This window comes from Hyperoodon ampullatus, assembly GCF_949752795.1.
Source record: "Hyperoodon ampullatus genome assembly, chromosome: 11".
NCBI classification, from domain to species: Eukaryota; Metazoa; Chordata; class Mammalia; order Artiodactyla; family Ziphiidae; genus Hyperoodon; species Hyperoodon ampullatus.
Window position 1 is genome coordinate 73,779,617 of NC_136924.1, and position 27,375 is coordinate 73,806,991.

A 27,375-nucleotide genomic window follows, 5' to 3' on the forward strand; every position below is an offset into this window, starting at 1 on the left:
CAAACAGAAACTTGCTGATCAGGTAAATTTAGGAACTAGTCCTAGAAAATTATTGATTTATCTTTCCCCAAATGTTAGGAAATGTAAAGGGACGCCTTTCACCAAACACTGTGTGCCATCCTATGATGCAGATGGCTTCAATTCAGTCTATTCACTTCTCACATCATAAAGGCATTTGAAACAGACAATGCTGTGCATCATTTGTTGGAGAAAGCAATCAGTAGGAATACACCACAGATGTTTCCCAAGCAGAATAAATCGGCCTCTGGCCCATTTGGAATTTTCCCTCTAAAGAGAGTTTTAGGTTATCCATTCAGTTCTGTCAATCCCAAAACATGTTTACCTTCACTTCCTGATGAAGGGCTTCTGTCACTGGGTCTTGGTAAAGCTGATGAGCAAAGCGTCTTGGCCAAGGGTAATGAAGGAGTAACCAGAATGTGTTACCAGAACATTAGTCTCATGAAATGTTACTATGAGTTCTATGCCAGAAGGGATCAATGGGCAAATATATTTGGGAAAAACTGGGTTAAGTGAAGTAAACAGCTTTGTTTTCAAAGTATAGGATTTTCAGGCCCTTTAATAAGCTAATGTGCAGAGCAAATCGTATAAGTGATAAAAATTTTATTTTCACAAACTGACCATGTTCCCTCCATTTTAAGATGCCATTAAATTAATTTAATAGCTTTTTTTAAAGGGAAAAAAGATTCAACTAGCAAAATTTTTTGACCTTGTTTGTGAGAAGCTCCATTTTAGAAATGTTAAAATGTGAACTTGAAAATTAAGAAAGTACGTTATATGGTCGCCGAAGTCTCTCTTTATGGAAGACATATTAGCATCCCAAGCTATTAATATTCCAAGGAGCACAGTTTAAGAGATACGAGTCTAGAATGTTTTTTAAAAGGGTGAAATTCACTGTGAGCAGAGACCTGATCACCAGCTAATTTTTTTGAGGAAAGGGCTGTCAAAAAATTAGTAATATAGGGTTCTGTTTGTACTTTATCAAAGCAAATAATTTATTAGTTCCAAGTAAAAAGTTTGCATTGTTTGGGGTTTTTGATGGCCATGAATAAAGTGTGTTTGAATTTCCAGGTATAACCAGGACGTTTTTCATGCTGAGAGCAGTAATGAAATATACAGTCAGCCTTAAACTAACAATTGACTATAATTCACATTAGAAGTATAATTGTAAAGGTAACCTTAGTTTATGAATTCCTAATTAATGTTTTCCTGTCTGTGGAGGACCTTAGCTTGTTTCCCGGTCTCTCATGACCTTGCCTACCTGGCTGGGAGTGGGGAACTTTTGGCTTTTAAAAGACTTATGCCCAGCTCTACTTCTTTCTGAAGATGGATGACATTAAAAATGACCATTTTAGGGCTTCCCTGGTGGCACAGTGGTTGAGAGTCCGCCTGCCGATGCAGGGGACACGGGTTCATGCCCCGGTCCAGGAAGATCCCACATGCTGCGGAGTGGCTGGGCCCGTGAGCCATGGCCGCTGAGCCTGCGCGTCCAGAGCCTGTGCTCCGCAACGGGAGAGGCCACAACAGTGAGAGGCCCGCGTACCGCAAAAAAAAAAAAAAAAGACCATTTTAGTATCTCTACAGAAAGCTCAAAATGAGCCCCAGGCTTATTTATTCCATGTAAAGTCTTTGAACTAGTTCAGCTATTTGGATCATTTGATACAAAGCTGACAAAAAGTTGGAAGGAATGCACTTTTATACATTCTTAGTTGAGATGTTTGGGTGGATGGTGAGTTTGTGTGTTGTTTGCAAGAGTAACTTAATTAAAAGTTAATAATATCTATTCCCACTCATTACTTGCACTTTTATGTCTTCTGTGCATATAGAAAAGTGGTCTTGCCTTGCAAGGAGCGCTGTATTTCTTTAACTAGCCCCTTAGAACTTCACTTCTGTCCTTTGTCATTGTTTTCATTACCCCCTCCCTTGGTCTTTTTCTACCTGAGTGCTCCAAGGCCACACTTCCTTCTGACTATACTCTCTTTTGAGATCTTTGATATTGGAGCTAAGGGTATTTTGCTCTAGCTGTATGTTTCACTTACAATATTCATCGTTGACATTACAGGTGTTTGTCATCTATTTATATTATGATGAGAATACCACCGTTATTTGGAATTAAAAAGTGAGCTCTACATTGCTCACTATATTTAGAAACAAATCTATTTGCAATCCGGAATAGTGGTACATTTTTTGCAACTCAAACTTTTCTTCATCATTTGTAACTGTATCCTATGGGCCTCAGAGAGCTATCATAATACTGCAGATGACAGAAAAAAAAAAACCCAACAACCTATTTTAGATATTTGGAAACTCATAAAAATAGAGCTGCTTTGGTAACTGTTCATTCTCTGTTTGTGTGCTAAGCTCTGTGCCCACTTGATTTTATCCTTACAGTAGCATTGCAAGTCAGCAGTTGGAGTCTCAGAACTTGATGAAGATGCTAGTAGGATGTTTTGATGGGGAGTATGGGGTGTGGTGTGGTGTGGTGTGTTAGGAAGGGTCTGAACCTGAAGTGAGCCCAGCGGGGTTTGAGTGCCAGCTTTGTTTTTTTCTAGCTTTATTGAGAGAGAACTGACTTAACAACATTATTTAAGTTTAAGGTGTACAATATGTTCATTTGATATACTTATCTATTTTAGAATGACTACCACGATAGCGTTAGCTAGCACCCGCATCACCTCATATAATTACCATTTCTTTTCTGGGGTGAGAACATTTAAGGTCTACTCTTTCAGCAACTTTCAAGTATATAATACGGTGTTATTAACTATTGTCAGCATGCTGTACGTTAGATCCCCAGAACTTATTTATATTTTAACTGGAGGTTTCTATCCTTTGACCAATATCTCCTCTTTCCCCCCAACCCCCAACTTCTGGTAACCACCATTCTAATTTGTGTTTCTATGAGTTCAGCTTTTTAAATAAATTTATTTATTTGTTTATTCATGGCTGCGTTGCATCTTTGTTGCTGCGCACGGGCTTTCTCTAGTTGCAGCAAGCGGGGGCTATTCTTCGTTGCGGTGCAAGGGCTTCTCACTGCGGTGGCTTCTCTTGTTGTGGAGCACGGGCTCTAGGCACGCGGGCTTCAATAGTTGTAGCACGCAGGCTCAGTAGCTGTGGCTCATGGGTTCTAGAGCGCAGGCTCAGTAGCTGTGGTGCACGGGCTTAGTTGCTCCGTGGCCTGTGGGATCTTCCCGGACCGGGGCTCGAACCCATGTCCCCTGCCTTGGCAGGCAGATTCTTAACCTCTGCACCACCAGGGAAGTCCAAGTTCAGCTTTTTTAGATTCCACATATAAGTGATATCAAACAGTATTTGTCTTTCTCTGTCTGACTTATTTTACTTAGTGTAATACCTTCAGGGTCTATCCGTGTTGTCGCAAATGGCAGGATTTCCTTCTTTCTCATGGCTGAATATTATTCCATATATATATATATATATATATATACCAGGTTTTTATCCATTCATCCACTGATGGACACATAGGTTGTTTTCATATTTCAGCTATTTTGAATAATGCTGCAATAAACATGGGAGTGCAGATATCTCTTAGAAATAGTGTTTCATTTCCTTTGGTTCTGTTTTCAAGTTTTTGAGGAACCTCCATACTGTTTTCCTGAGTGGCAGCAATAATTTACATTCCCACCCATAGTGCACAAGGGTTCTCTTTTCTCTGCATCCTTGCCAACACTTGTTGTCTCTTGTATTTTGATGATCTGAGTGCCAGCTTTGTTACTTCTTGATCTTGTACTCAGGGACAAATTACATTCCCTATTTGTGCTTCAAATGTCTTCTTTAAAATGGAGATATTCTTCTACCACTTGATGCTGAATGAGCAACAAATGAGATGAAATACTTTTGTGATGTATGCTGTGCCATTATCATTCCCACGTTTGAGACTACTCGATCTCACCATCACCCCTCAAATCCTAACTGCACTAAAGGAGTTATATTGTTGATTAAATAATTTCAGAGTCATTTCAAGCCCCTAAATCCTCTGGATCCTCATCCAGAGCTAACTTCTTCCTGTGATTCAAAAGCCCTGACATTGAATCCTCCTTACTTTCTCTTCTCAAAGTAAGATGGATTGCATTCTTCAAGCACAGAAGATTTGTGCAGTCATTTTAATTTCCATAAAGATGTACAAAAGAAGGAATTTTCTGGTTTAACTACAATAAATTAGGTTTTCAAAATCTTAGACTTGTATTAACAGAAGTATCTGTGGTGTAATTCCATTTCTAGCAGAAGCAGAGAGATGGTTGAAATATTTTTTATGAAGAATAGCCGAGGTAATGTTACATCGAACTATAGGAATTTATTTACCCCATTCCACAAATGTAGTTTTCAAATAAAGGAGTTGAAAGGATTTCCAAAGCTATTCTTCTGAACTGTGATATAAAAACCCAGAACACATTTAGTAGATGTAAAATGTATTACTGTACGTTATGAGCCACAATGAATGAAAGAATAATAAGAAAAGCGACGTGAGATTGAACACACACAGTGATTAAAAATCTCTTTGCTCCCTTTGTAGAAATATTGTAATTTGCTTAGAATTTTATGTACTTGTCACTGTAAGGATGGGCATTTCTGGAATATTTCTGATGGGTGGATATCATACTGGGGAAAGGTCTCCCAGAAAATGGAAATGCTCTCATTTGAGGGCTTCGGTACAGACTACGTGTAAGTAAGAAATGCCGGGGGGGTGGGGAGGAATACATCACCTCGGGCCCTCATCATTCTTTCAGAGTCTAAAAGTCTGTCCTTTATAGTGTCCATATAAAATCATGGAAGTTGTTAAGAGAGTAAATCCTAAGAATTCTCACCACAAGGAAACACTTCTTTTGTTTTGCTTTTTCTTTTTTATTGTATCTATATGAGATGATAGATGCTAACTAAACTTGTGCAGTTATCATTTCACAGTATATGTAAGTCAAACCATTATGCTGTACACCTTAAAGTTATACAGCGAGGTATGTTGATTATACCTCAATAAAACTGGAAGAAAACCTATTCCCTTAGCACGAAGAGACGGCAGGGTGAATTAGGGACTCCTTTACTGAGAAGTCTTTACAAGTCTGTACAAAAACCTTCATTTCTCTTCCTTATTACAAAAATGACACATATTCATTGTAGAAAATTTTTAAAAATGGATAAGCAAGGAAAAGAGTATAAAGATCATTTGTAACATCACAGCAGCAATAACCAGTGTTAACATTTTGGTATAGAGCCTCCTAGTTTTTCTGAAAGGTCATTTTGCCACGTCAAATAAGAACTTAGTAAAGGGGAGTCTTGGCTTTGGAAAAAGAAGCAGCAAGATGTTCATCCATTTATCAAACACTTGTGCTGTCAGGAGAGACTTTATCTTTTACACCAACAGAAGAAAGAATAAATTAGAAGTACTCTAGAAATATGGGGTTTATGACTTTTCACTCAGGTAAGTTGCAAAGTGTTTTAGTGAACATCAGATGTAGCTAATGAGTTTTGTTTGCTTTTCCTTTTATTTTTTTGAGGAAAAAGTTAGCACATAGCACTTTTTTTTTTTTTTTTTTTTTTTTTTTTTTTACTGTACGCGGGCCTCTCACTGCTGTGGCCTCTCCCGTTGCAGAGCACAGGCTCCGGGCGCGCAGGCTCAGTGGCCATGGCTCACGGGCCCAGCCACTCTGCAGCATGTGGGATCTTCCCAGACCGGGGCACAAACCCGTGTCCCCTGCATCGGCAGATGGGCTCTCAACCACTGCGCCACCAGGGAAGCCCCCGCACATAGCACTTTTTAAAATTAAAGTTTGGTTTTCATATATATTTTCATCTTCAGTCTTCAAATTTTGCATTTTTCTTGTCCCCATTAGTGAGTGCTACTTTTGTCTAATGAATATTCACCCCTCTTACTGTTCTTTTTTTGGGTAAGATCATGAACATCCTTCCCCCTAGTACTTGATCTCAGATAATCACACAGGTAGGGAGGAAAAGGGAAAGCTGGAACGAAGTAGAGTGAACCCTCCTATATACGACACTAGGTGGTTTTCCTTGAGCCTGTGCACTTTAGGGACTTGCTAGCGAGGCAGTATAATGTAGTAGGTATTCAGAGTGCAGGCTTTAGAGTCAAATTACGTGGCTTCACATCCAACTGTATCACTTACTGGCTGGGTAACCTTGGATAAGTTAGTTAACCTCTCTGTGCCTTAGTTTCTTCATCTTTAAAATGAGAAAAATAAGATATCAAGTCTTGCACAGACCTACTTGAGAATGGACTTGAGGATATGGGGGAGGGAAGGGTAAGCTGTGACAAAGCGAGAGAGAGGCATGGACATATATACACTACCAATTGTAAAATAGATAGCTAGTGGGAAGTAGCCACATAGCACAGGGAGATCAGCTCAGTGCTTTGTGACCACCTAGAGGGGTGGGATAGGGAGGGTGGGAGGGAGGGAGACGTAAGAGGGAAGAGATATGGGAACATATGTATATGTATAACTGATTCACTTTGTTATAAAGCAGAAACTAACACACCATTGTAAAGCAATTATACTCCAATAAAGATGTAAAAAAAAAAGATATCAAGTCTTGTAGCTCTATTGGGGATTAATGAAATAATGCATTGTAAAGCTGCTTAGCACAGAGATGTGTTCAATAAATGTGAGCTAGTGTATTTGACATGATTGCACTCATAGGCATCTAGGTGGCCACATCAGTAAGACTCAAGTGCAGGAAAGGTCCCTGGAGAGTATTTCTACTCTTCGGGTGACACTGGTTAATTCTCTAACTTTCAACAACTCAGGTTTTCCCTTCTGAAATGCAGACTCTGCAGTTTATATTACAAAGGGGTTTCAGATGGAGCCATCATGCTGCTTTGCAATGTAAAATGTTTTAACCATAAATAATAAAGGCAAGGCCTCATCTAAATGATGTCAAGCTTCTGCCTAGAGATGGAGGAGGCCTCCCCTGAGTTAATAGCATACCTCCCCTGAGTGAACATAGAGAAAGGCAGGTTGCAGGAAACCGCCAGGGAGAACAAATGAATAGATATTGTTTGTGCCAGTGAGAGCACATGAAATAGGAATTCCTGACTAAACTTTTCAAGCAGATTAGGAGTGATGCTGTTCATTGGTACATGCAGCACTCCCTGAATAACTCAAGAAAGCCATAAATTTGGGGTTTCAAATCTTGGCTGCCCACTCCTTATGAGTTCAAGTTCCTGAGAATTTAAGCCAGGTGTTTGCAGTTTGGCTGTAAGATGGCTGCATTAACACAGAAGTATGTAAGGAAGTTATTGGAAGAATTCCAGAAGATGTTGTTTGCTCTAGTTTTGAACGTGTCTCCATATTTATACACAGAGGTCCTAGGCTGGTGTCTAACTAGCAAGGCTTGAAAGTTCTCTGTAATAAAACAAGGGGAGATACCTTAAAATAACATACTTCAGAAACGTTTAAACGTTCAGCTCTCATAAACACTGTTTTTGCACTGTTCACATTGTCTTCTCTCAAAACTAATTAAGAAGAGTTCTTCCAAGATAAAAGTCATGGCTATAACTGGCTAGAAAGGGGCATTGGACTCTGCTTCTTTGCACAGATGTTTAGCAAAGGCATGACCTTGCTGGATTTCTACCGCATATCTTTTCCATAGCTCTGATAGAATCACTTATGGCCCGTTCATTTATTCATTCAGTGAATGAGCATCTACTATGTGTCAGGCATCAGGAATTCAACTGTAAAACAGGTAGGCATGGTCCTGCTTCTTGGGGACTTGCAGTTTAGTGAGGGATACAGACAAGGATTTATTTATTTATTTATTTATTAAGGTGTTTGTTTTTTTTTTTTTTGATGTGGACCATTTTTAAAGTCTTTACTGAATTTGTTACAATACTGCTTCTGTTTCATGTTTTGTTTTTTTGGCCCTGAGGCATGTGGGATCTTGGTTCCCCTGCCAGGGATCGAACTCATACCCCCTGCATTGGAAGGCGAAGTCTCAACCATTGGACCACCAGGGAAGTCCCACAGATAAGGATTTAAATATAACTTAAGTGCAGAGACAGGGAAAGGAAGGCGCTTGGGTCAGGTTCAGAGGAATGGATGATCAAAAGTGGTTTCCTGGGGGAATACTTTCTCAGCAGTCAAGTTATTATTTTTAAATTTGCTGTTATATATGCTTACTGAGAGAATAGATGTTAATACTTCAGGGAACATTTGCATCTCAACAGGCTTTCTTCATATTGCAAAGTGGCTTAAATTGGGTTTCAGGAACTGTTGACTTGTAATTAAGCCTGCCGTCGCCTATCCAGAAGGGGACTCTGTAGAATCAGAGTCCTGAGACAGGGGATGAGTCAGCCATGAACATGACTATGGTCTTAATCACCTCAGAGCAGGGAACCTTCACCTAAATTTCAGCTCTTACATTGATTTAGCATTTGACATGTGTTTATTCATTTGAGTCTCCCAATGGCACTTCAAGATAGGCAGGACTCATATTATTATCCCCTGGCACACTCCTTGGTATCCACATGGTGCTATACACAAAATTGGTGCCCAGTAAAAATTTGGCAAGGAAAGGAATCTCCATTTTATAAATGAATAAAAGGAGGCTTAGACAAGTGAAATGACTTGCCCCAAATCATACAATACAATAATGGCAGAGACTGAGCTACTAGATTTTCTGCATCCTGACCTGGTGCACCAACCCACTTCTCAGGAATTTAGGATGTCAAGGCAACGTGTGATAGCTGAGGCAGCAGAGACATGTGCTTGGTGTCCTGGAGGCAAGTTATTGTGACAGAAGTGGGATTCGGGCTCTTTAAATCATGCTCCCCTCTAAAGGGATTACAAATTAGAGTCCTCTGCTCTGGTTAATGTCTGTGAGAAAAAAAAATAGAGTCTACACCTTGATTAAACTTAAAAAATGGCCTGCATTTCCACTTCAGAGGCCATCACATGACCATCTAGATTCCTAGCTTCTCGTGAAAAGACCAGAGCCTCTGGCAGTCAGACTGCCTTTACCCAAGGACACACTTGGCAAGCACTGAGTCGCTGTCCGCATTAGATGGGATACATGATACTGAGTTGGGAAGTGAAATTTCATCTCCAATCACCTGCCCTTTACTGATCAGGGAACTCTATTGATCAGGGGACCGTAGAGAGAACAGAGGGAAGGGCGTTCTAGCAAACATACCAGTTTTCTTGGTAGCCAGAGCCAGAGGGTAAGTTTGGTTAAATAGCTTCTCATGAGACACCAAAATATTTCAAGTTTACTGTCTCGTGAATTCTCACTATCCTTTACCAAATCTTTTTTGGGCCCATCAAATAACGCATCTGTATCCAATGTAAGTAGATTGCTGTAGTTTAAAGCAATACTATGTAGTATTTGGTTTTGTGCTGTGTAATATGTCTTTTTTTTAAGATGTTGGGGGTAGGAGTTTATTAATTTTATTATTTATTTTTGCTGTGTTGGGTCTTCGTTTCTGTGCGAGGGCTTTCTCTAGTTGCGGCAAGCGGGGGCCACTCTTCATTGCGGTGCACGGGCCTCTCACTATCGCGGACTCTCTTGTTGCGGAGCACAGGCTCCAGACGCGCAGGCTCAGTAGTTGTGGCTCATGGGCCTAGTTGCTCCGCGGCATGTGGGATCCTCCCAGACCAGGGCTCGAACCCGTGTCCCCTGCATTAACAGGCAGATTCTCAACCACTGCGCCACCAGGGAAGCCCAGGTGGTCTCCTTTGAAGTTGAAAATGCTCTTGGATAAGCTGTAGAAGGGGCAATAAAACTGAAATGGCCAGAGGGCACTTAAACAAAACATCCATTTGTTCTTGAAAGCAACCAAAAAGATATAGGAAAGGGTAGTTAAGAAACACACAGGAAAATCCTGACTAAAACAGTGCTGCTGAAAATCGCCTGTGTCAATGTATTCTTCACTAAAAGTTGTCTTCTGCTGACGCTTCTTTTTCTCCCTACGGATGTGCCTTTTATATATGATGATCAATTTTCCACAAGGTTTGCCGTAATGTTTCCTTAGAGCTTAGGTTTTTACATTTTAATTCATTCCATGGCTGTTCTTAATTGCTCTTTTCACAATTCAGGGTCATTGTTTTCTTACAGACAGAACATACTCAAATCCCAACCCTCTTCTTTTTCTCAACTTGTTTTTGTCTCTACCATTCAAGTGGAGCCTGTGATCTGGTCCATTCTATACTTTGATTTACCTTTAACTTCCTACGATTTGCATTTTGGGTTCCCAGAAATCACTCCCCTCCCCCAGCCCCTCGATATTACTCTTTCCAACAACTTCCTCTCTTCCTGAAATCCCTCTGAGATCCCACTTATCCTTCAAAAAGTCCAACATAAACTTCATATTCCCCATCTTCTGAGACAGATAAGCACACTGCAATTTGACAGAAGTTTATGGTAGGATTAAAACAGCAGGACATTATGATTACTGTTGTCGCTGTTATTTTTATATTAGTCTTGTCTACCCGTTTGTACTGTACCTTTCTTGAGCATAGAGACCATATCTTTAGCTATTTTTGTAATCTCAAGTAGAGCTCGGCACAGTAGAATTGAACAAGTATAAATTTTAAAAAGGTATTAAGTTGTGACCTGCCAAGAGCTATAGTGGTTTTCATTTAGAGGCTCGTGGAAAATATGAGTGTGGAGACAATCCTGCAAGGCATCTGAACAATAATCCCTAGGATCTAGACAGTGACTGGCCCTCGAATCTGTGAACACAGAGCGGGTGGCTTCCTTTGGCCAAGGGGAGGCTTCGAGATGGGGTGCGAGGGGCCAGTGGTTACAGAGCGGCTATAGCCCAGGTCTGCAAAAAACCAATGTCTTCCAGCTCTAAGTTTCTAGCATTTCTTACACTTTTGTTTCACACAGGAGTAGCCCAGAGTAAACTAATGAAGCCTGCAAAATCCCCCTTTCTGCTCTCTTTTGAAGCCCAGTTCCAGAGAATGTCTCTAGCCAGTAACCCTTGCTCTGCAAACAAAGCCCAGCGGGTAATCGTTGCACCCTAGTGTGATTTGGCTTTATGTGTGACTCCTGGCAGTTTAAATGGTCAAAGAAACAACAACAAAAATTGATGTCTGGTGAGAAGTTTTCTATCTTGTGACATTTGAGTGGTGACCTCCATGGCTTAAGCAGGGCAGCCTCCATTTTCACTTTTGTTTCCCAGTGTGGAATTTGTACAGTATTGCCTTAGCAGTTCTATTTCAAAGTTTCCCCCTTAGCTATCAAGCCTCATTTCTGTTCCAATCCTGTTATTATTTGCAGTTTAATCAAGATTAAGGGAATTGTGGCCAAAGGTGAGAAGGTACTTGCTGCTTGTAAGCTGAAATTTGATGGGGCTAAAATCCAAACTCTAGTAGCTGGGGATTCATGGTAGAGGAGTGAGTGGGTTGGGATCTTGGACCCTCTTCACTGGTTCAACAATTTTTCAAGTGTATTCTTTGACATGCTAGTTGTTTGATGGAAAGATGTTAGAGAAAGGAAGGCTGTGAGACACATGGCTCTTTTGCTGTGTTTTTATCTGCACTTACTGAGGTGCAGATCCCTGGTGTAAGAACATCTTTGCAAAGCATTCTTCCTTTCTGGGACTGATCCTCTTGTTATGACATGCGTACCAAATAGAACGATGCTCGTCACACTTGTGTGGGAGTCGGGTCCTCTGGGCCCCAGCTTCATGGGTGTTGAGACCTTATTTTCTCGATCATGAAGAAGTGGTGGTGCTGGGGAGGGGAGGGGGAACAGAACCCAGGAGAGGGCTGGGGCAGCATGGCTGGCTGGGGGCACTTGGGGAGTGTGGAGTCATAGCTATTTATACCCATTCTGGAAGTAGTTCAGTATTTCAGCAACAGGGACTGTTGTGCTAGTTTGACGGGCTGGTAGTGGCTCTGCACCTGTAAGTGCACTTGCTGGTGAGGAAACAAGGCAGGATCTGAAGTTAGGAAACTGGAGTTTGACTCCTAGCTCTGCTAACCATGGGTCGAGGAATCTGGGCAGATCCCTTGATCATTGAGACTCAGCCTTCCCATCAGTACAATGGAAAAAATAGTAACTACTCTATCAAGTTAGTAGGAAGGGAGCAGATGTGCAGTAAGATGACATATGTGCAAACACTTTGTTAAACTGCAGCTCTACTGGCTGACTTTTCCTATTTGATGTCTTGCTGTTGTGATTGAATTCTGTTGTTTAGTGAAAACTTCAAGTATGGAAGTGTTTAGGGTTGTTTAGTCAAACACCAAATATTGTATTTCTGTGCTTTTTGAATTGTTGGATCTGCTTTTGGTATATTTTTCTTGTTCCCCTCTCATGTTAGGGTGTGGGCTTAGAAGCTACATAACTGAAGTTTATTTGAACTGTGTACTAGATAAGGATAAATGGGGTCTGGGTGAGGACCTGAGGGATTCTTTTACGTGTAAAGCAAATCAGATTTAGCACATAACCTTTTGTTATGTTTAGCACATCTCAGTTAGGGCCGTTTCCGACATTCTTTGCTAACTTCTTGGTTCCTGTCTGTCCTGCATATGTGGATGATGGAATTCTAGGTGTGGAATGATGTATGCAATTACTTAGAAGTATATATTATCAGTTTGAAAAGATCATATTTTTAGTGAAGGCAGTAGAGAATATACATCACTCACTGACTCACTCACTCACTCACTCAGGCATTTATTAAATGATGTGTACAGACGATTTTCCCAGACAAAGTAAAAGAAGTAGGATACCTGGCTGTCTTCCTAGGACTTTGCGCACCATTTAAATCCAATTTAAGAATACAGACTGACTCTCAGTAAGAGGTTATACAATTATTTCAAAGGATGCAGAGAGTTGGGGAACTGGGATGCAACAGGACCCTTCCAGAGGAAAATTGGAACAATAAATTTCTTTTTCACCAAGAATTTGAAAAAGGTGTACATCTCTTTAATTGGAGTATGGTATGTGCCTTAGCAAGAGCTTCAGGTACCTAACATCAAATGTAAGAAGGATGTTGCATCGTGTCCTTTTGTAAATCACTATGTGGGACCAGGTGGATTTTGTTGGTGGGTTCAGTGTCTCTGGACGATGTTCCTTCCCGCTCTCACAATGCCCTTTTGGCTAGGCCAGAACTGTTGCGAGAGTGGTGCACTACCAGTAGTGATCGGAAGATGGCAGCATTGGGCGACCTATCTCATTTTCTTAAGCACACTCCCTGCTAGCTCATCCTGTGGCTGTGTTCCACAGCCGTGTTTGGATCTCAGATCGTCACTCAGACCTTCTTCTGCTTAATGACTGTGTATGTAAATGACTCTGCTTTTCTTCTAGGGAAGAGGTCCGATATATAATTCCTGTTTTGGTTTTCAGTTAATGATTATATGTAATTATATTCGAATAAAATATTTATAAATAATTACTTATAATTAGTGGTATGTAGAACTTGGAATTCATGAACATCAGCTTTGATGAAAGGTACCCTTCAATTTGGGAGGTGTTAGTCTTAGTATTATTGTTTGTTTCTGTTTAAAAGACATTAGTGACCAAGACTTTGCAATCCTCTTTTGCAGGAATTCTTATAGGGCTCAGGTGTTTGTTTTTTGGTTTTTTTTGATAATAGGTAGGATATTTATTTGGTAAATCTCTTGGGAATATATTACAGATCCACATATGGCAAGTGCTCTGATGAAAACAAATTATATTTTCTTAAAATTTCAAGAAGCAATTAGCCACCCTTGAATTTTGAAGGGTCTCCAGGGGTCGTCCAGTCCAACTCTAAGTAGGCTTTGCACTTAAAACCAGGCAGAAGACACGGGCAGTTGCCCCTTCCTCCCCACTAGTGATCGTGCTCAGGTTCTTCTGCATTTTGAGGTCTATACCTTATGCATTTTGAGGCATCAGAAACAGAAAGAGAAAAATTATCCTGAGCAAGTCCATAATTCAAATTTTGCCAACACCTGAGCTTCAGGTACATTTTATCATCCCTCTTTATCAGTTAGCCACACATGGAGCTGCAAATGGAAATCTATCTCAAGGTGAAAGGTCTAATTCTCTGGTGAGAGGAGGCTGTAGAAGCAGCATCTAGGCTCATTCCTTGGTCGAGGACAGCAGGAAACCAGAGGGAAAGGCAGCTAGGGAATGAGCAGATGGAACTGTGTAAGGTCAGAGTTTCTGGAAGGATTCCCAGATGAGGGATGGGGCCAGAGAGCATTCTAAGCAACAGGAAGGAAGATGCCCAGTGGCTCTTCCCTCTGAGGTTACCCTGATTCTAGAAGCACAAGGATCGAAGACACACTTATAGATTTAGCTTGGAATTTTTAGCCGAGTTGATGCAGACCTTTTAATTCCTGCCTCACACTAGGACAGGATGCCAGATCTAGGTGAAGACTGTGAGAATGGTGCACCAGATTTTCTCAGGGGCTCTCTCAGCCTGCTTTGATTTGGATCATAACCATGACTGTGCATTATGTATGCATTGGTATAACGTAAGGAAAATTAAAAATGCACATAATAGGCTGACCTAAATGCTCCTGTAGCTGGCTCCATATGTGTACTATTCTGGAAGCTTTTGAACATGAGAGCACGTTTTTTCACAAACTCTTCTGTATTCAATGTTAAGGCTCCAAGGATTTCACATCATGTGCTATAAATGCAATACAAATTAGAGAAATCAGCCAAAGACGTACTAAGAAGATGTCATGAGATTCTAGTTTTCCTGATTTAGCCTTTCATTTCCCCATTTTTTTGGTTGTAAGGAAAAAATCATGGATCTATTAATCTTTTACCTGGAAACTTTAAAATGTGACAGATGTTGAGCTCATAAAACACTGAGCTCTAGATCTCTTAAATATCACCATCTAGACCGGTTCTGGGTAAATCACTTCATCTCCTTAAACTTGAGTTTTCCTTTTGGTAAAGTAAGAGGCTGAACTTCCAGGCTTCCTGTTCTATGACTGTATGATCACTTCTCCACCATGCCCAGGACTGTGCAAAATTTTTTGGAGGACAGACTTGAGGGCTGTATTTTAACATTTCTTTCTTTTTTGTAATTGAAGTATATTTACTTACCATATTATGTTAGTTTCATGTGTACAACATAATGATTCATTGTTTCTGTACATTACAAAATGATCACCATGATAAGTCTAGTTACCATCTGTCACCATACAAAGTTATTACAATATTATTGACTGTATTCCCTATGCTGCACATTTCATCCTCTGTATTTTAACTTTTCAACACATCTTCACATCTCTTATTTTGGTTCTTCTCATGAGGCCTCTGTGATACTGAGTTCTCCCAACCCCCTGCTACCCCTGGCCCAAGTCATCCTCTAAGTCGCTCATCACCCTTGTCTTGACTGCCACTGCCTTCCAACTGGTCTCTCTGCTTCCACTCTTGCCCCCTATAATCTATTCTTTACCGAGCACCAGCGTGATCTTTTGGAAATGAAATCAGAACGCATCTCTCTCCAGCCTAAAACCTTCCAGTAGCTTCCTGGCACCCTTGGAAATACACATCTATCCGTGCCTCAGGGCCTTTGCATTTGCTATTTCCTTTGCTGGGAACACTCTTTCCTCTAGGTCTTTGTACAACTGGCTTGTTCATTTTCTTAAAGAAAGGGCCATTTTCAAGTAGGTTGCAGCTTAAAGATCACTCCTGCAGAGAGGCTTTCCCTGATCCCTCTATCTAAAACAGCCATATCCTCTGCTTGCTCTCTGACAGTTACATGATATTATTATTTATATAGCAGATTTTGCCTGACATTCATCCTGTATGTTGATTTTTGTTGTTATTGTTGTTACTTGTCTCATCCCAGGAGCATACCTGCTTCATGGGTTGGGGAACTTTGTTCCCTTGTTCTCTGCTAGAGCGGAGTCTGGCATATAATAGGTTTGTAAGAGTGTCTGTAGAATAATTAGATGAATGAATAGACGTCATAGGCAGGAAAACTACAACCCAGAGAGGTTGTGGTCACAGAGCTAATTAGAAGCAGGGGTAAGACTAGGACTCAGGCCTCCTTGTGTGTGTCTTTCCTCCAGGTTCTGCTGTCACACAAAAAGCCTAATTTAGAAATACTTCATTCACTGTTTGTTCATTTATTCACCGGACACTTATTGAGCTCTTGTTATGTTTCTGGCAGTAGTCTGTGTCAGTTGTTCTCAGCCAGGAGTGATGTTGCCCCTCTGGGAATGTTTTTCAATGTCTGGAGACATTATTGGTCGTTGCAAATGGGGTGGGGGTGCTACTGGCATCTAGGGAACAGAGCCAGGGATGCTGCTAAACATCCTCCAGTGTACAGGATAGCCCCCTGCAGCAAAGAGTTATCCAGCCCAACGTGTCAACACTGCTGAGATTGGGAAGCTCTGTTCTAGATGAACAGACAGTGATACTGCTGTCATGGAGGTGATGGTTTTGTGGGGGGAGATAGATGACAAACAGTATATTTCATACATAAAGACCATGTCAAAAAAGTGATGTGACAGAAAAGAAAGACAAGTCAGAACAGAGTAAGAGGGGGTGCCGGTGGGTGCTGTGGGTGGTGACAGGGTAGGAAGGGCTGTAATTTTCGCCTCTTTGGGAGATGAATCAAGAAAGGAAATTTTGCCTCTGGAGGCTCAGCTCCATGACCTGGAATGACCAGGCCTTCGGGTCCAGCCCAGGGCTACAGAGCACTGACCACTCAACTTCAGAGATCGTCCACACATAATAAAAATACAAAACCCTCCAGAACCAAGGGACATCTTAACCTCTAGATAAAAATAGAGCAAATAGCCATGGGCTAGAAATAATTAGTATTTTCTGCTCCTTTTCAAGGATGTTTACATTCTCTTTCTCAACCCCTTCATTGCTCCATCATCACTAATGCAGGACAGTGTTAATTTGATGAAATTTTTTATTGCTCATTGTCAGCCTCTCACTTTCCTCTTGGAGCACAAATAGTGTAATTTCAGCTCCTCTCAAGAGCATCGTGAGTTTTTTGGTTGTACGGAGATTTCTGTCTGTCTAGGTTGATTTCCTAGGAACTCAACAGAAGCAAGTGTAGATTTTAATGTCTTGGGGAAGCTGTAGTAGTTGATGATGGTAAAACTCGGGCCAATGAAATGGTTCTTACTATATGTATTTAATGTATATGTACATAAGTATGTATACATGTAAGTGCATACATAGGTATCCATTTAAGATTTCGCTAAGAAAATGGTAATTTGGTAGGTATATACTTGTTTTCTTGCTCTTTCCTGGTTTCTTCACCACAATTCTTTACCAAGCATTGGCGCATAGTAGGTACTCAACAAATGTTTGTTGAATGAATAAACAAACTGCAAACATCAGTTTAAGATTACTGAATTTCAAGTTATTTTTCCACATTTACACGGTGCTACTGAACCACAACTTATTAAATATAGTAGCATATTCTTCTGGCATTATCACTGTGACATATTCATTCTTCCTAAATCTGTGGTTTTTTTAAATTTTAGAGTCATTGCAAGGACTATGATTTGACTCATAGGGTTTCTGAATCTACGAAGCATAAGACTCTTAGTAGTTAATACTTCTTCCATTTACCTTTAAACTGGGGAGGGATTATTAGGCAATAAATGTCAAGAAATCTTCTTGACTTAAATGCGTTTTAATTGACAGTGCTGAAGAAATTATGCAGAGTGCACCATTTTATTTTGGGTGCCATTTTGTTATACAGAAGAGCTTATTGCCCAGTTCACTGGCTGTGTGTCCACTTCTTTTTCAGTGCTATTTCTTCACTATTGAGTTTGGCCTTTGCAAGCAAGAAGGGCAGCTGCGGGCATATGGAGCTGGACTGCTTTCCTCCATTGGAGAATTAAAGGTATGAAGCTGTAAACGCAAATATCCTTCCTGAGCAAACTGGTTCAAGGTCATGGAAGATATTGATTTGTCTGTCTGAGTCTCTCTACTCGCAGATACCCCATAAATATTTAGTACAGGGGATTTGGTACCTCATATGTGGGTGCTGACCTAACTTTTTGCACTTCTGAAAATGGGTCATGCCTTTCTGGGTTTGTGGTGTGACTCAAATGGATGAGCAGCCATGTGCACGAATCAACAGGAATGACAAATGTGTGCTCAGATGTTGGGTAACAAATGACTGGCCTAAGTTCAGTGCTGAAAAGTGGGCACTGAGCTAGCAGTGATCCTACTGATTGAAATTCCCTTGTAAGGGTGGCTTGGCCTCTCTCATTTCTGTCATCCCCATGGCTCCCATGGATTCTCCAGCATCTGCTTCCCAAAGGGGAATTAGAGTTTATTTTAGCTTCTTCAGAATTAATGTAAATTAAAACATTTATGGGCATATACAATAAAAAAAACACCTAAATAAATATGTGGTCCAAGAGGTATCTAATATGTGTAGTGATGCCTAAGGGATGCTATTTTTTTTTTTGCCTTAAAATACAGTTTAAAAATCATTTATTCAGAAATGTTGGAGTCTGGGGCATTCTGATCATTTAAATATTCTGGTTACTAAAGAATTGCTATCTGTATACCACTGGGGGATAGCAAGTTTTGATGAATTTAGAATGCATTGTGATATCTAATCTGGAAATGGTACTGAAAATAATTTAATCTTTCTTTGATTATTCAGACTAAGGTCAGGATTATGGACAATCCTAGGATTTTTATTTTGAGTATTTATTATCCTTACATAATGTAACTGGGATATATATGATTACTGGAACTTTTTAGATGTTTATACTATTGAAAGATGCAATTTAACTGTAGTTTCATTGAGTCCGTTCACTTTATGACTTCATTCATTCATTCCACAAATATTTGGTTGAGCATCTACTATGCGCCATGTACTATGCCAGGCACTGAGGATACAAGGACAAATAATGATGATGAAGAATAAGAATATGAAGAAGATAACAACTGCCTCAAAAGACACTTAAATAGACTTTAGTATTTTAGGGGCTTTAAACATATTAACCCACTTAATTCTCATAACAACCCAATGGGATAAGTAACACCATTATCACAGATGAGAAAACTGAGGTATAAAGACATTAAGGAGCTTGTTCAAGGTCACACAGCTAATAAGTGTTGGAGGTGGTCCCAAGTCCAGGCAGTCTAGGCTCCAGGATCCAAGCCCTTGACCATTAGGCCCTATTGTCTGGGATTCCTGTTATCAAGGAGGTTACATTCTAGTGCAGGAGATAAATGACCAAGATAATACAGACAGTGTGACAAATGTGCCTGGCACATTTTAGCCCATGCCTGGGAAGGCTTCCTGATGAGGGTCCTGCTGCCCACGCTGATTCTGGAGGAGTGGGAAGGAGGAATAAGGGACGGATGAGATGCTGGATCAATCAGCAGATAGCAGTGTGTGTGCTCTACTCAAAGCCTGGCCCATTAAGGGAGCTGCCTGAGGCCCTGCCTGGCTGGACTAGATGATAATATTTAATGTAACAAAAGCCTGATGTAATGTGTTAAATTTTTCTTTTCTTTCTTTTTTTTTTTTTTTTACTAAATTCTCAACAACAAAAAAATCCATTTGGGGTTAATCTCAAAGCCCACAGCAATAGCATGATGTCATATGTCTGTAAGACCCATGTCTTCTATAGATTGTTTCTTGATTTCCCTGAAAAAAGAATTAGTCAGAAAATTATATAGCTCTTGAGCTACATCTATTTACATTCTCTTCAGAGGGCTTATAAATGATACCAGAAACAAAAGAAACAAATCTCTCTTATTGCCCCAACTTTCAGCAGGGTCCTCTGGTCTGGTTAATGAGGCATGTGTAGGCAGCACTGGGGTTAATCTGTTGTTTTTGTTCCTATTGGTATGGACCGAATTGTCTGGAAATGGAAATCAGCCAGAAACATGTGAAGGGCATTGTCTGCCGTGAATCTTCTTGTTCTGGTCCATCACCTCTGGTCATTAGCATTCTTCCATTCCCAAATTTCAACACTCCCAACATCCCTATGATTGCTACTTTAGACCAGTTTTACAACTCAGAAATTCCTTCTATATGAAATGTCTTCTGACTGTTCACAGAGAATACGTAACATGAGACCTTTCCTTAGAGTCCTAGCTTTACCCTCACCCCATCCCTGCCCCGCTCGGTGTCAGCGTCCAGAGCCTTCCCCCAGCGCTTGTGAATACATCTGTCCAACTTTTATTTGGAAGAACAAATGATAGTTCTGAGCCCAGGTGGGAATAACTTTATTAATAGCATTATAATAATTCCTGTGCAAACCCACTTACAGTTTTGAATGCAGTTGCCTTTTGCGGCAAAATGTGTTTTTGCTGTTCCAATTATAGCCCATATATAGGTCTCGGGTAAGTTGTTGGAGGTTTTGGTGTAGTCCTTCTAATTTTACATAACTATGCACAGTTCATCTTCTTTCCTTGAACTGAACACATTTTAAAATGTGTGCTTTAAGAGGCTAAGTTTTCAGAGTGTAAATGTTGCACGTCAGAGCTGGCCAAGCACTTCCAAGTAGTATATCTATAGTTTGAAGGGTAGCTTTCATTTTTCCTTCTTATTTTTTGACAGTGCTTATTTTTTATCTTTGAAGAGAGAAAAAAAATAAGTATGGAAATGCTTCTAAAAACTAACATAAATCTGATAACTATAAAGACAATTTAAAAAAATCTCAACAATGATTGCTCTCTCTCTTGTTCTAATTATTTTTTCTGTGATGTACTTTTATGAATTCCAAAAATGTATTTGGGAAGGGCCTTTCCATACCTTCATCACTGTGGGGAGCAGTTAATAATGAGCTAGATCATCTGGAAAACTGACTTTAAAAAAAGGTTGAGAATAGAATAATTGCTTACTGTTCACCCACAGTCTAGTATGTGTCTTTCCTTTAATGCTCATTTTCTCTCTATCTCAGAGTTGACCTAACTATGTAAGTCTCTCATTAAAAATTTTTTATTCACTCATTCATTCATTAATTTTATTCAACAAACTCAAAATTGAAAGTTCAATTTCAAGAAACTTGGAGTCTCTAGAAGGGAAGGTCTAAGAAAGTGATAAATATGGGTCTTTGCTGAATCCAGTTCCCTTGGAGAAGCAACAGTGGGGAGATCTTGTTCACACGAGGTGGTAAGCAACTGATTACTAATGGGTGAGCTGGCTGAGTCTTATCTCAAAAAGTTAATCCATCTCAAAGCAAAAGGCAATCTCTCCTTCTTTTTCATGGGTAAGGGTAAAGTCTAGTTCTTTGTTTCCTTAAGGGCAGAGATTAGATTTTTTTGGTAAATGGCCTTAGCACCCACCCCATAGGAGTTGCTGGAATATTACATACAGATACATCTGTTCTGCTTTTCAGGTTTTGACAAAGCTGGTGGTTTTTAAAATTTTAATTATTATTATATTTTGGCTTTAGTTTTTGGATATCCTTGTATGGTGAATTTATTGTACTGCTTTTATAGAGCTATTCATCAGCCTTCACAGAACAGCCTTATATTTATTACAATCATTTGTATTTACGACCACTTGCAGCAACTCTGTGAGGTGGTCAGAATTACTGCCAGGCTGTAGAGAAGAGGCCCAAGGCCCCCGTGGGTTCCCTGAGGTCATCCAGTATGTCAGCGGGTGGCAGGAGTTGGGACTCTGAGAGTGTCTGAGCTCTCACACCTTTCCCGCATTCCGATGGCTCACAGCTCCCTTCCTCTTGCCTCTTCCTTTCCTGCAGTAGCACTGTTAGTAATAACAGAGCAAATGCCAGACACTGGGAGCCGGGGAAGTGTCTTTGGCTTTTACACAGGGATTTCTTGAAGAGGGAGTTTGTTCCCTCCCCCTGCAGCTTATTCAAACTGCTGAAACTTTCAGCATCACTGATGAAAAGAAGTGTGATGCCATCATCACCCAGTTTGGCAATAGGGATGTTGCTACCGCACTGTGCTCGGTTAGCAGGAAGAACATTTGAGGAAGGTTCAAAAATTTAATAGACACACATACGTACATACATATACAAATGAATATATTTGTTGTTCTGACGTGGGAAAGGATGATTGTAATGTGAGTGTAGGGGTGTTTGCAAATTTTTATTCAGAATCTAGGGCCCAAACTATCTAGACTTCACACTTGAGTTTTTTCCTAACTTTAACCAGTCCTAATATAGAGGGTGAGGATCACAGGTTTACATCTAGAAGAGGTGAGATAATAACTCTGTGTCATTGCAAAGGCAGGTGGCTGGAAGGAAGGAGGATTTTTGAGGTGGTGAACTCAGGACAGGCACTGTTGCGGTCTAGGACCTGGCAGCCTCATAGCTAGGGCCATGCTTCTTTTCTCGATGGGTTCCAGAGGAGCTGTACCAATGGTGGAAGGTGTGGCTGGTTGCATATGTACACCAAGCATCATCTGGAGACTGAAGTAGCAAGGATAACATAATTTACTGAACACTTGCCATGTGCCAGGCTCTTTGCATGTATTGCTTCCTATAATTCTTACTATATTCCTGGATTATAGATAACTGTAAGTATTTCCATTTTCCAGATTAACACTGGAATAGGCTGACAGAGGTGAAATAATTTGCCCCAGATCATGTAGAAGCTAATTGGGTTCTGGGAAATTTTTGATGTTGAAAGAGATTTTTTATTTAAAAGACTGGAACTGGCAAATAAGTCTTAATTTGTGCACTAAAGCCAATTAATTGGTAATGGTCATCTCTGCTGGGAAGGGTGGGTAGGCCATGCCCAGGCCCAGTGGGAAAGGCTGCTATGGTGAATTTACACTGGTTGGGGTGGAGGGAGGGGATGGTGGTATGAGAGCTGTGTATTTGCAGGCCCTGTTAAAATTGTATTGCAAGAAGAGCTTTAGAATTCATATAGATATAACCTTTTCAGTTTATCAAAGAGGAAACTGCATCTTAACCTGCGGAATTTTCACTCATTTGATAAACCTGTGGGACAGCTATGTTTAGAATCTAGGTCTCCTGGCTCCAAGTCCTGAGTTGTTGTCTTTGGCCCCATATATGGGTAAATACAAAACAGTCCTTTTAGAGAGCATGTAGACGAGAGGTGATTCTCAAGTATTCCTGCACTTTAAAAATGGCTTGAGAGTAAAAGACTGTCAGCCAGATTCTCTCAGCATTATAAAGCTTCTCTCTGCAGGAAGTTGGATTAATTCTGGCAGACTTCAGGATATCAGACTGTTAACACTTTGGAAAGGATTCACCATGGAGCTCTCTGGGGACATCAAGCAGTTTGGCTCTATGTTTACAGAGAAGCTACTCTGGACACAGAGGAGAGGGCATGATAGCTGCTCCCCAAAACCAAGGTCACTTAGAGAGAGACATGGATAGGAGCTGAGAAGCAAACTCAGTAGGACTTTGCTCCACTGGACAGTGGAATCAATAAAGACATGAATGCTATTTTATGGCCCTTGAGCTATGCTTCAGTGTTCAGAAACAGGGGCCCTCATGGGCTGCATGGATGTTGCTGGCAGTCATCACACAAGAGAGCTCCCCATCAGTAAATGAGACCACTTATATGTGTGATCACCACCTCATTTGTTGGCCTCACTCCGTGGCTGCTCCCCCAACTCTGGGCTCTTTTCATTCTCCAGGCTAATCCTTGGGTGCCATTATCATTTCCATATTTGTAATAGCCAAGGGATAGAACTGGTCCCATACTCCATGGATGGAGAGGTCCCCAGCACGTAACCAGGTATTGGACGCAGCAGGATCTTGAGGATAGACTGCATTGTTGAGAGCTTAGAACAGTGAGCTTCCAGTTTTCCTTTTGATTAGTACATTAAGCAAGTGCGAGATATATTACCTGATGGTCTTTGCTTCAAATCATATGCTGTGAATCCACTGACTTTTCTTGAAGTCTGGCACAGAGCACCCTGCCCTCTGGGCTTTTTCTTGATCCACTCTCATCCCATTTACCTGTTAAAAAAGACGAAATGAGCTCATTCGAGTATCCAGTAGAATCATGACATGATACGTTTTTCTAAAACTACACTGATTTCGGTCTCTGTTATTACATACACATCTTCTGGAGGCGTCCTCTACACAGGGTGACTGCTGAGGGTGCTAATGTCCTATCACAGCATTCCAGACCTAAGCAGACAAGTTTCACCCTCTTCCTGTGCTTGTCCTTGGCCTAGTGAAAAGTCTGGCTCAGCAGGAAAGCCCTGAGGGAGCCATGGCTTAAACATTCATATAGTCTATATTGCTACCACTCTGCCATGCCCCTGAATGCGGGGGTGAGAACGTGGAAACATCTAGGACACTGAGTCAGTCACTGTCCTCCTTTTCATATGTACTGATGGATAAATGGACAATTAGAGCAACATACTAAATAAAATGTACCCAGAGTGTATGGCTGCGAAGAAAGGAACTTCTAGTTCTGAAAGCCCTGGTGCGCCAATAGGGGGCCTATTCTTTGCAGAGGAGCAACAGCTCTCATCAAAGCACATTTTGTTTCTTGAAACTGTGAAATTGTTTTAAAAATGTGGACAGAATTATTAGTCATGTGGAACCCCAAATCCCTTGATGTTCACTGCACTGCACTGAACCTAGCACAAATGCATTTGCTGGTGTAGTGACCTTCCGCTTACAGTGAAGTTGTTCTGTGGGCCAAAAAATATGAGTCCACTCCAAGAGGCCCTCTGCATTCCCTGATTCACATATGCATTGATCTGGACAACGGAACTTTGTGGGAAAGCAAATCAAACACAGGGCAGGACCATGTGCCCTTGCCTGTCAGTCCTTGGGTTCACAATTACATTTTCAAACTTAGGGAACAATATAGCCTTCTTCATGGAAGGCTGTAAATCATTCCATGCATTTTGAAATTGTTGGGGGAATGTACCAAGAATACTGAACAGGAAAGGTTTTTCAGCGTTTCTCTAGGAAATCTTAGCAGTTAGAGATTGAAAAGTGCTTTGGGTGGAATCCAGAGACTGAAATAGAGTGTCTTCAGAAATCACCCAGCCCAAACCTCTCACTTACACTTGAGGAAACGGAGGCCTAGAGAGGTGAAATCATTTGCCAAGGTTATCCCGTTAGCAACGCCTGGACTAGAGCCCGAGTTTTCTAATTCTCAGTTCAAGGCTGTTTCTGCTACCCCTTTCTCTCTTTGCCTCTCTCTCCCAACTAATTTACCCTTTAAATTAAGAAAGAGAGAATCTAGAGGGGTATTTCTCAAAATATAGTTCACAACCATCTGTGTGTGAATCACTTTGGATGCCTTTAAAATGCAGACTTCTGGGATTTATCCAGACCTACCAAATAATATTGAGGCCTGGGTATCTGCATTTTCTTTCCTTTTTTTTTTTTTTTTGGCTGCGTTGGGTCTTCGTTGCTGCGCACAGGCTTTCTCTAGTTGTGGTGAACAGGGGCTACTCTTTGTTGTGATGCTTGGGCTTCTCGTTGCGGTGGCTTCTCTTGTTGTGGAGCACGGGCTCTAGGCGTGCAGGCTTCAGTAGTTGTGGCCTGCGGCTCTAGAGCACGGGCTCAGTAGTTCTGGCTCATGGGATTAGTTGCTCCGCGGTATGTGAGATCTTCCCGGACCAGGGCTCAAACCCACGTCCCCTGCATTGGCAGGCAGATTCTTAACCACTGCGCCACCAGGGAAGTCCCATATCTGCATTTTCTACAAGCCCCTCAGTGATTCTTAGGCATATTCTGTGTGAGAACCGTCAATCCAGGGGCTATAAATAGGCAGGTGGCACGTGGCAGGAAATGAGCGCTAACTTTTAGCATCTCTGAATACAATCATTCATTGTTCCTTGCTCTTAGTGCCAGTCATGTAGTGAGCTGAACGGGGCTAATGATGGTTCAAAGAGTAATTACATTGGCTTTCCTGTTTCTCTAATGCCTGCTCTGGGCATAACTATAACTATTCATATTAGCTCTTTTTTTTTTCCCACCTGGCAATATTAATTTGCTGTATATTTCTCTGCTGTGCTTGGGGGAAGGTAAACGAATGCTTCGCACGTATCCTTGAATATACAGGCCCACTCCAGCCTCTGTTGGTACACAGTACCTGGCCTCAAAATGTCTCACAATGAGTACACAAATAGTTAGTCAGAGTCCCCATCACCTCTCCATGCAGGTAATTATTACTTTTGCCATTTAAGGGAAATTTCAGTACATTGCTTATAGCAATAAATTTAGGACCATATTTGTGCTCTCCTGCTTCTATTCATAGCGTAGATTTAAAATTCCATTTCTATGGGGTTACAGCTCTGAACTGTCCTTCAGTGTGAATTTTGTTGATAATAAATAAAATAATACCATGTCTCATTTTTTTCCCTCAGCAACTAACAGACTTAAACAAACAAACAAACAAAAAACCCCTTAACACTCAATTTCCCCTGCATATGGGAGAGTTCCATATGTCATGGTAGATGAGTAGCTGAATAGTTCTATAAAATGATTGAGCTGTGCTGTAGGGATGTGACATGGTGGCACTTTGGAAAGCCTCATTCTGGAGTTTAACGGGTTTTGCGGTATGTTTTGCAGCATGCTCTTTCTGACAAGGCATGTGTGAAAGCCTTTGACCCAAAGACAACTTGCTTACAGGAATGCCTTATCACCACCTTCCAGGAAGCCTACTTTGTTTCAGAAAGTTTTGAAGAAGCCAAAGAAAAGATGAGGTAAATTTATTTTTCTTCCATCTGGAGAAAATAACTTTTTATTTTTCTGGCTCTGTTCTTTCCTTCTATCTGTCTCTTGAACCAGTGAGGATTGATCCCATATCCTTCTCTTTGCTGTTTATCTTGCAGGGACTTTGCAAAGTCAATTACCCGTCCCTTCTCAGTCTACTTCAATCCCTACACACAGACTATTGAAATTCTGAAAGACACCAGGAGCATTGAAAACGTGGTGCAGGACCTCCGCAGCGATTTGAACACCGTGTGTGATGCCTTGAACAAAATGAACCAATATCTGGGAATTTGACGTCTGGGACCTGTGTCATTGCCAGCCTGATCTTTTTGGGGCTTAGCAGCAATTCAGTCAATGTCATATAACACCAATAGCTTTCTGTGTCATGGCTTGGCTAGTAAGCATGCAATTCTGTATATTTCTACCTACTTGCAACTTACTGTGATAATGTATGAAACACCATAAAGAACCTGATGACAGATAACCACTCATTGTATGAAAGATCGTAATACATTTAAATGTCTTAAATAGATTTGACATTCCAGCTTAGTGTCCTTAACCAAACTGCAGCTATTGAAAATTGGTAACAAATAGCCCTCTTATGATTGTAGCTCCTGACCTTTTCTTTATCAGACCTGAGCCTTTTCTCTGTGTTCATTAGATAAAATGAAAATAGCAGTGAAACTGTTTCTATTTTCTTTAGTATCAGTGTTTTCACAGCACTATTTGAGATAAACCCAGAATTGTATGCAACTTCCCATCACATTAACAAAAGATTCAGTATTCTGTTTCAAAAATTGAA

At 40.8% G+C, this 27,375-nt stretch overlaps 1 protein-coding gene across 1 annotated transcript in view; it reads left to right on the forward strand.

Annotated features, from left to right (window-relative positions):
* The window catches only part of TPH2 (tryptophan hydroxylase 2), a gene marked incomplete at both ends in the record, with an annotated part of 92,259 nt that extends 65,392 nt beyond the window's left edge, over positions 1 to 26,867 (forward strand). Inside the window, 3 exons of the mRNA XM_079714618.1 lie at positions 17,717 to 17,812; positions 26,430 to 26,563; positions 26,693 to 26,867. Coding sequence (XP_079570744.1) covers positions 17,717 to 17,812; positions 26,430 to 26,563; positions 26,693 to 26,867 — 405 coding nt within the window. The remainder of the gene's footprint in view (positions 1 to 17,716; positions 17,813 to 26,429; positions 26,564 to 26,692) is intronic.
* Between the last annotated feature and the right edge of the window lie 508 nt (positions 26,868 to 27,375).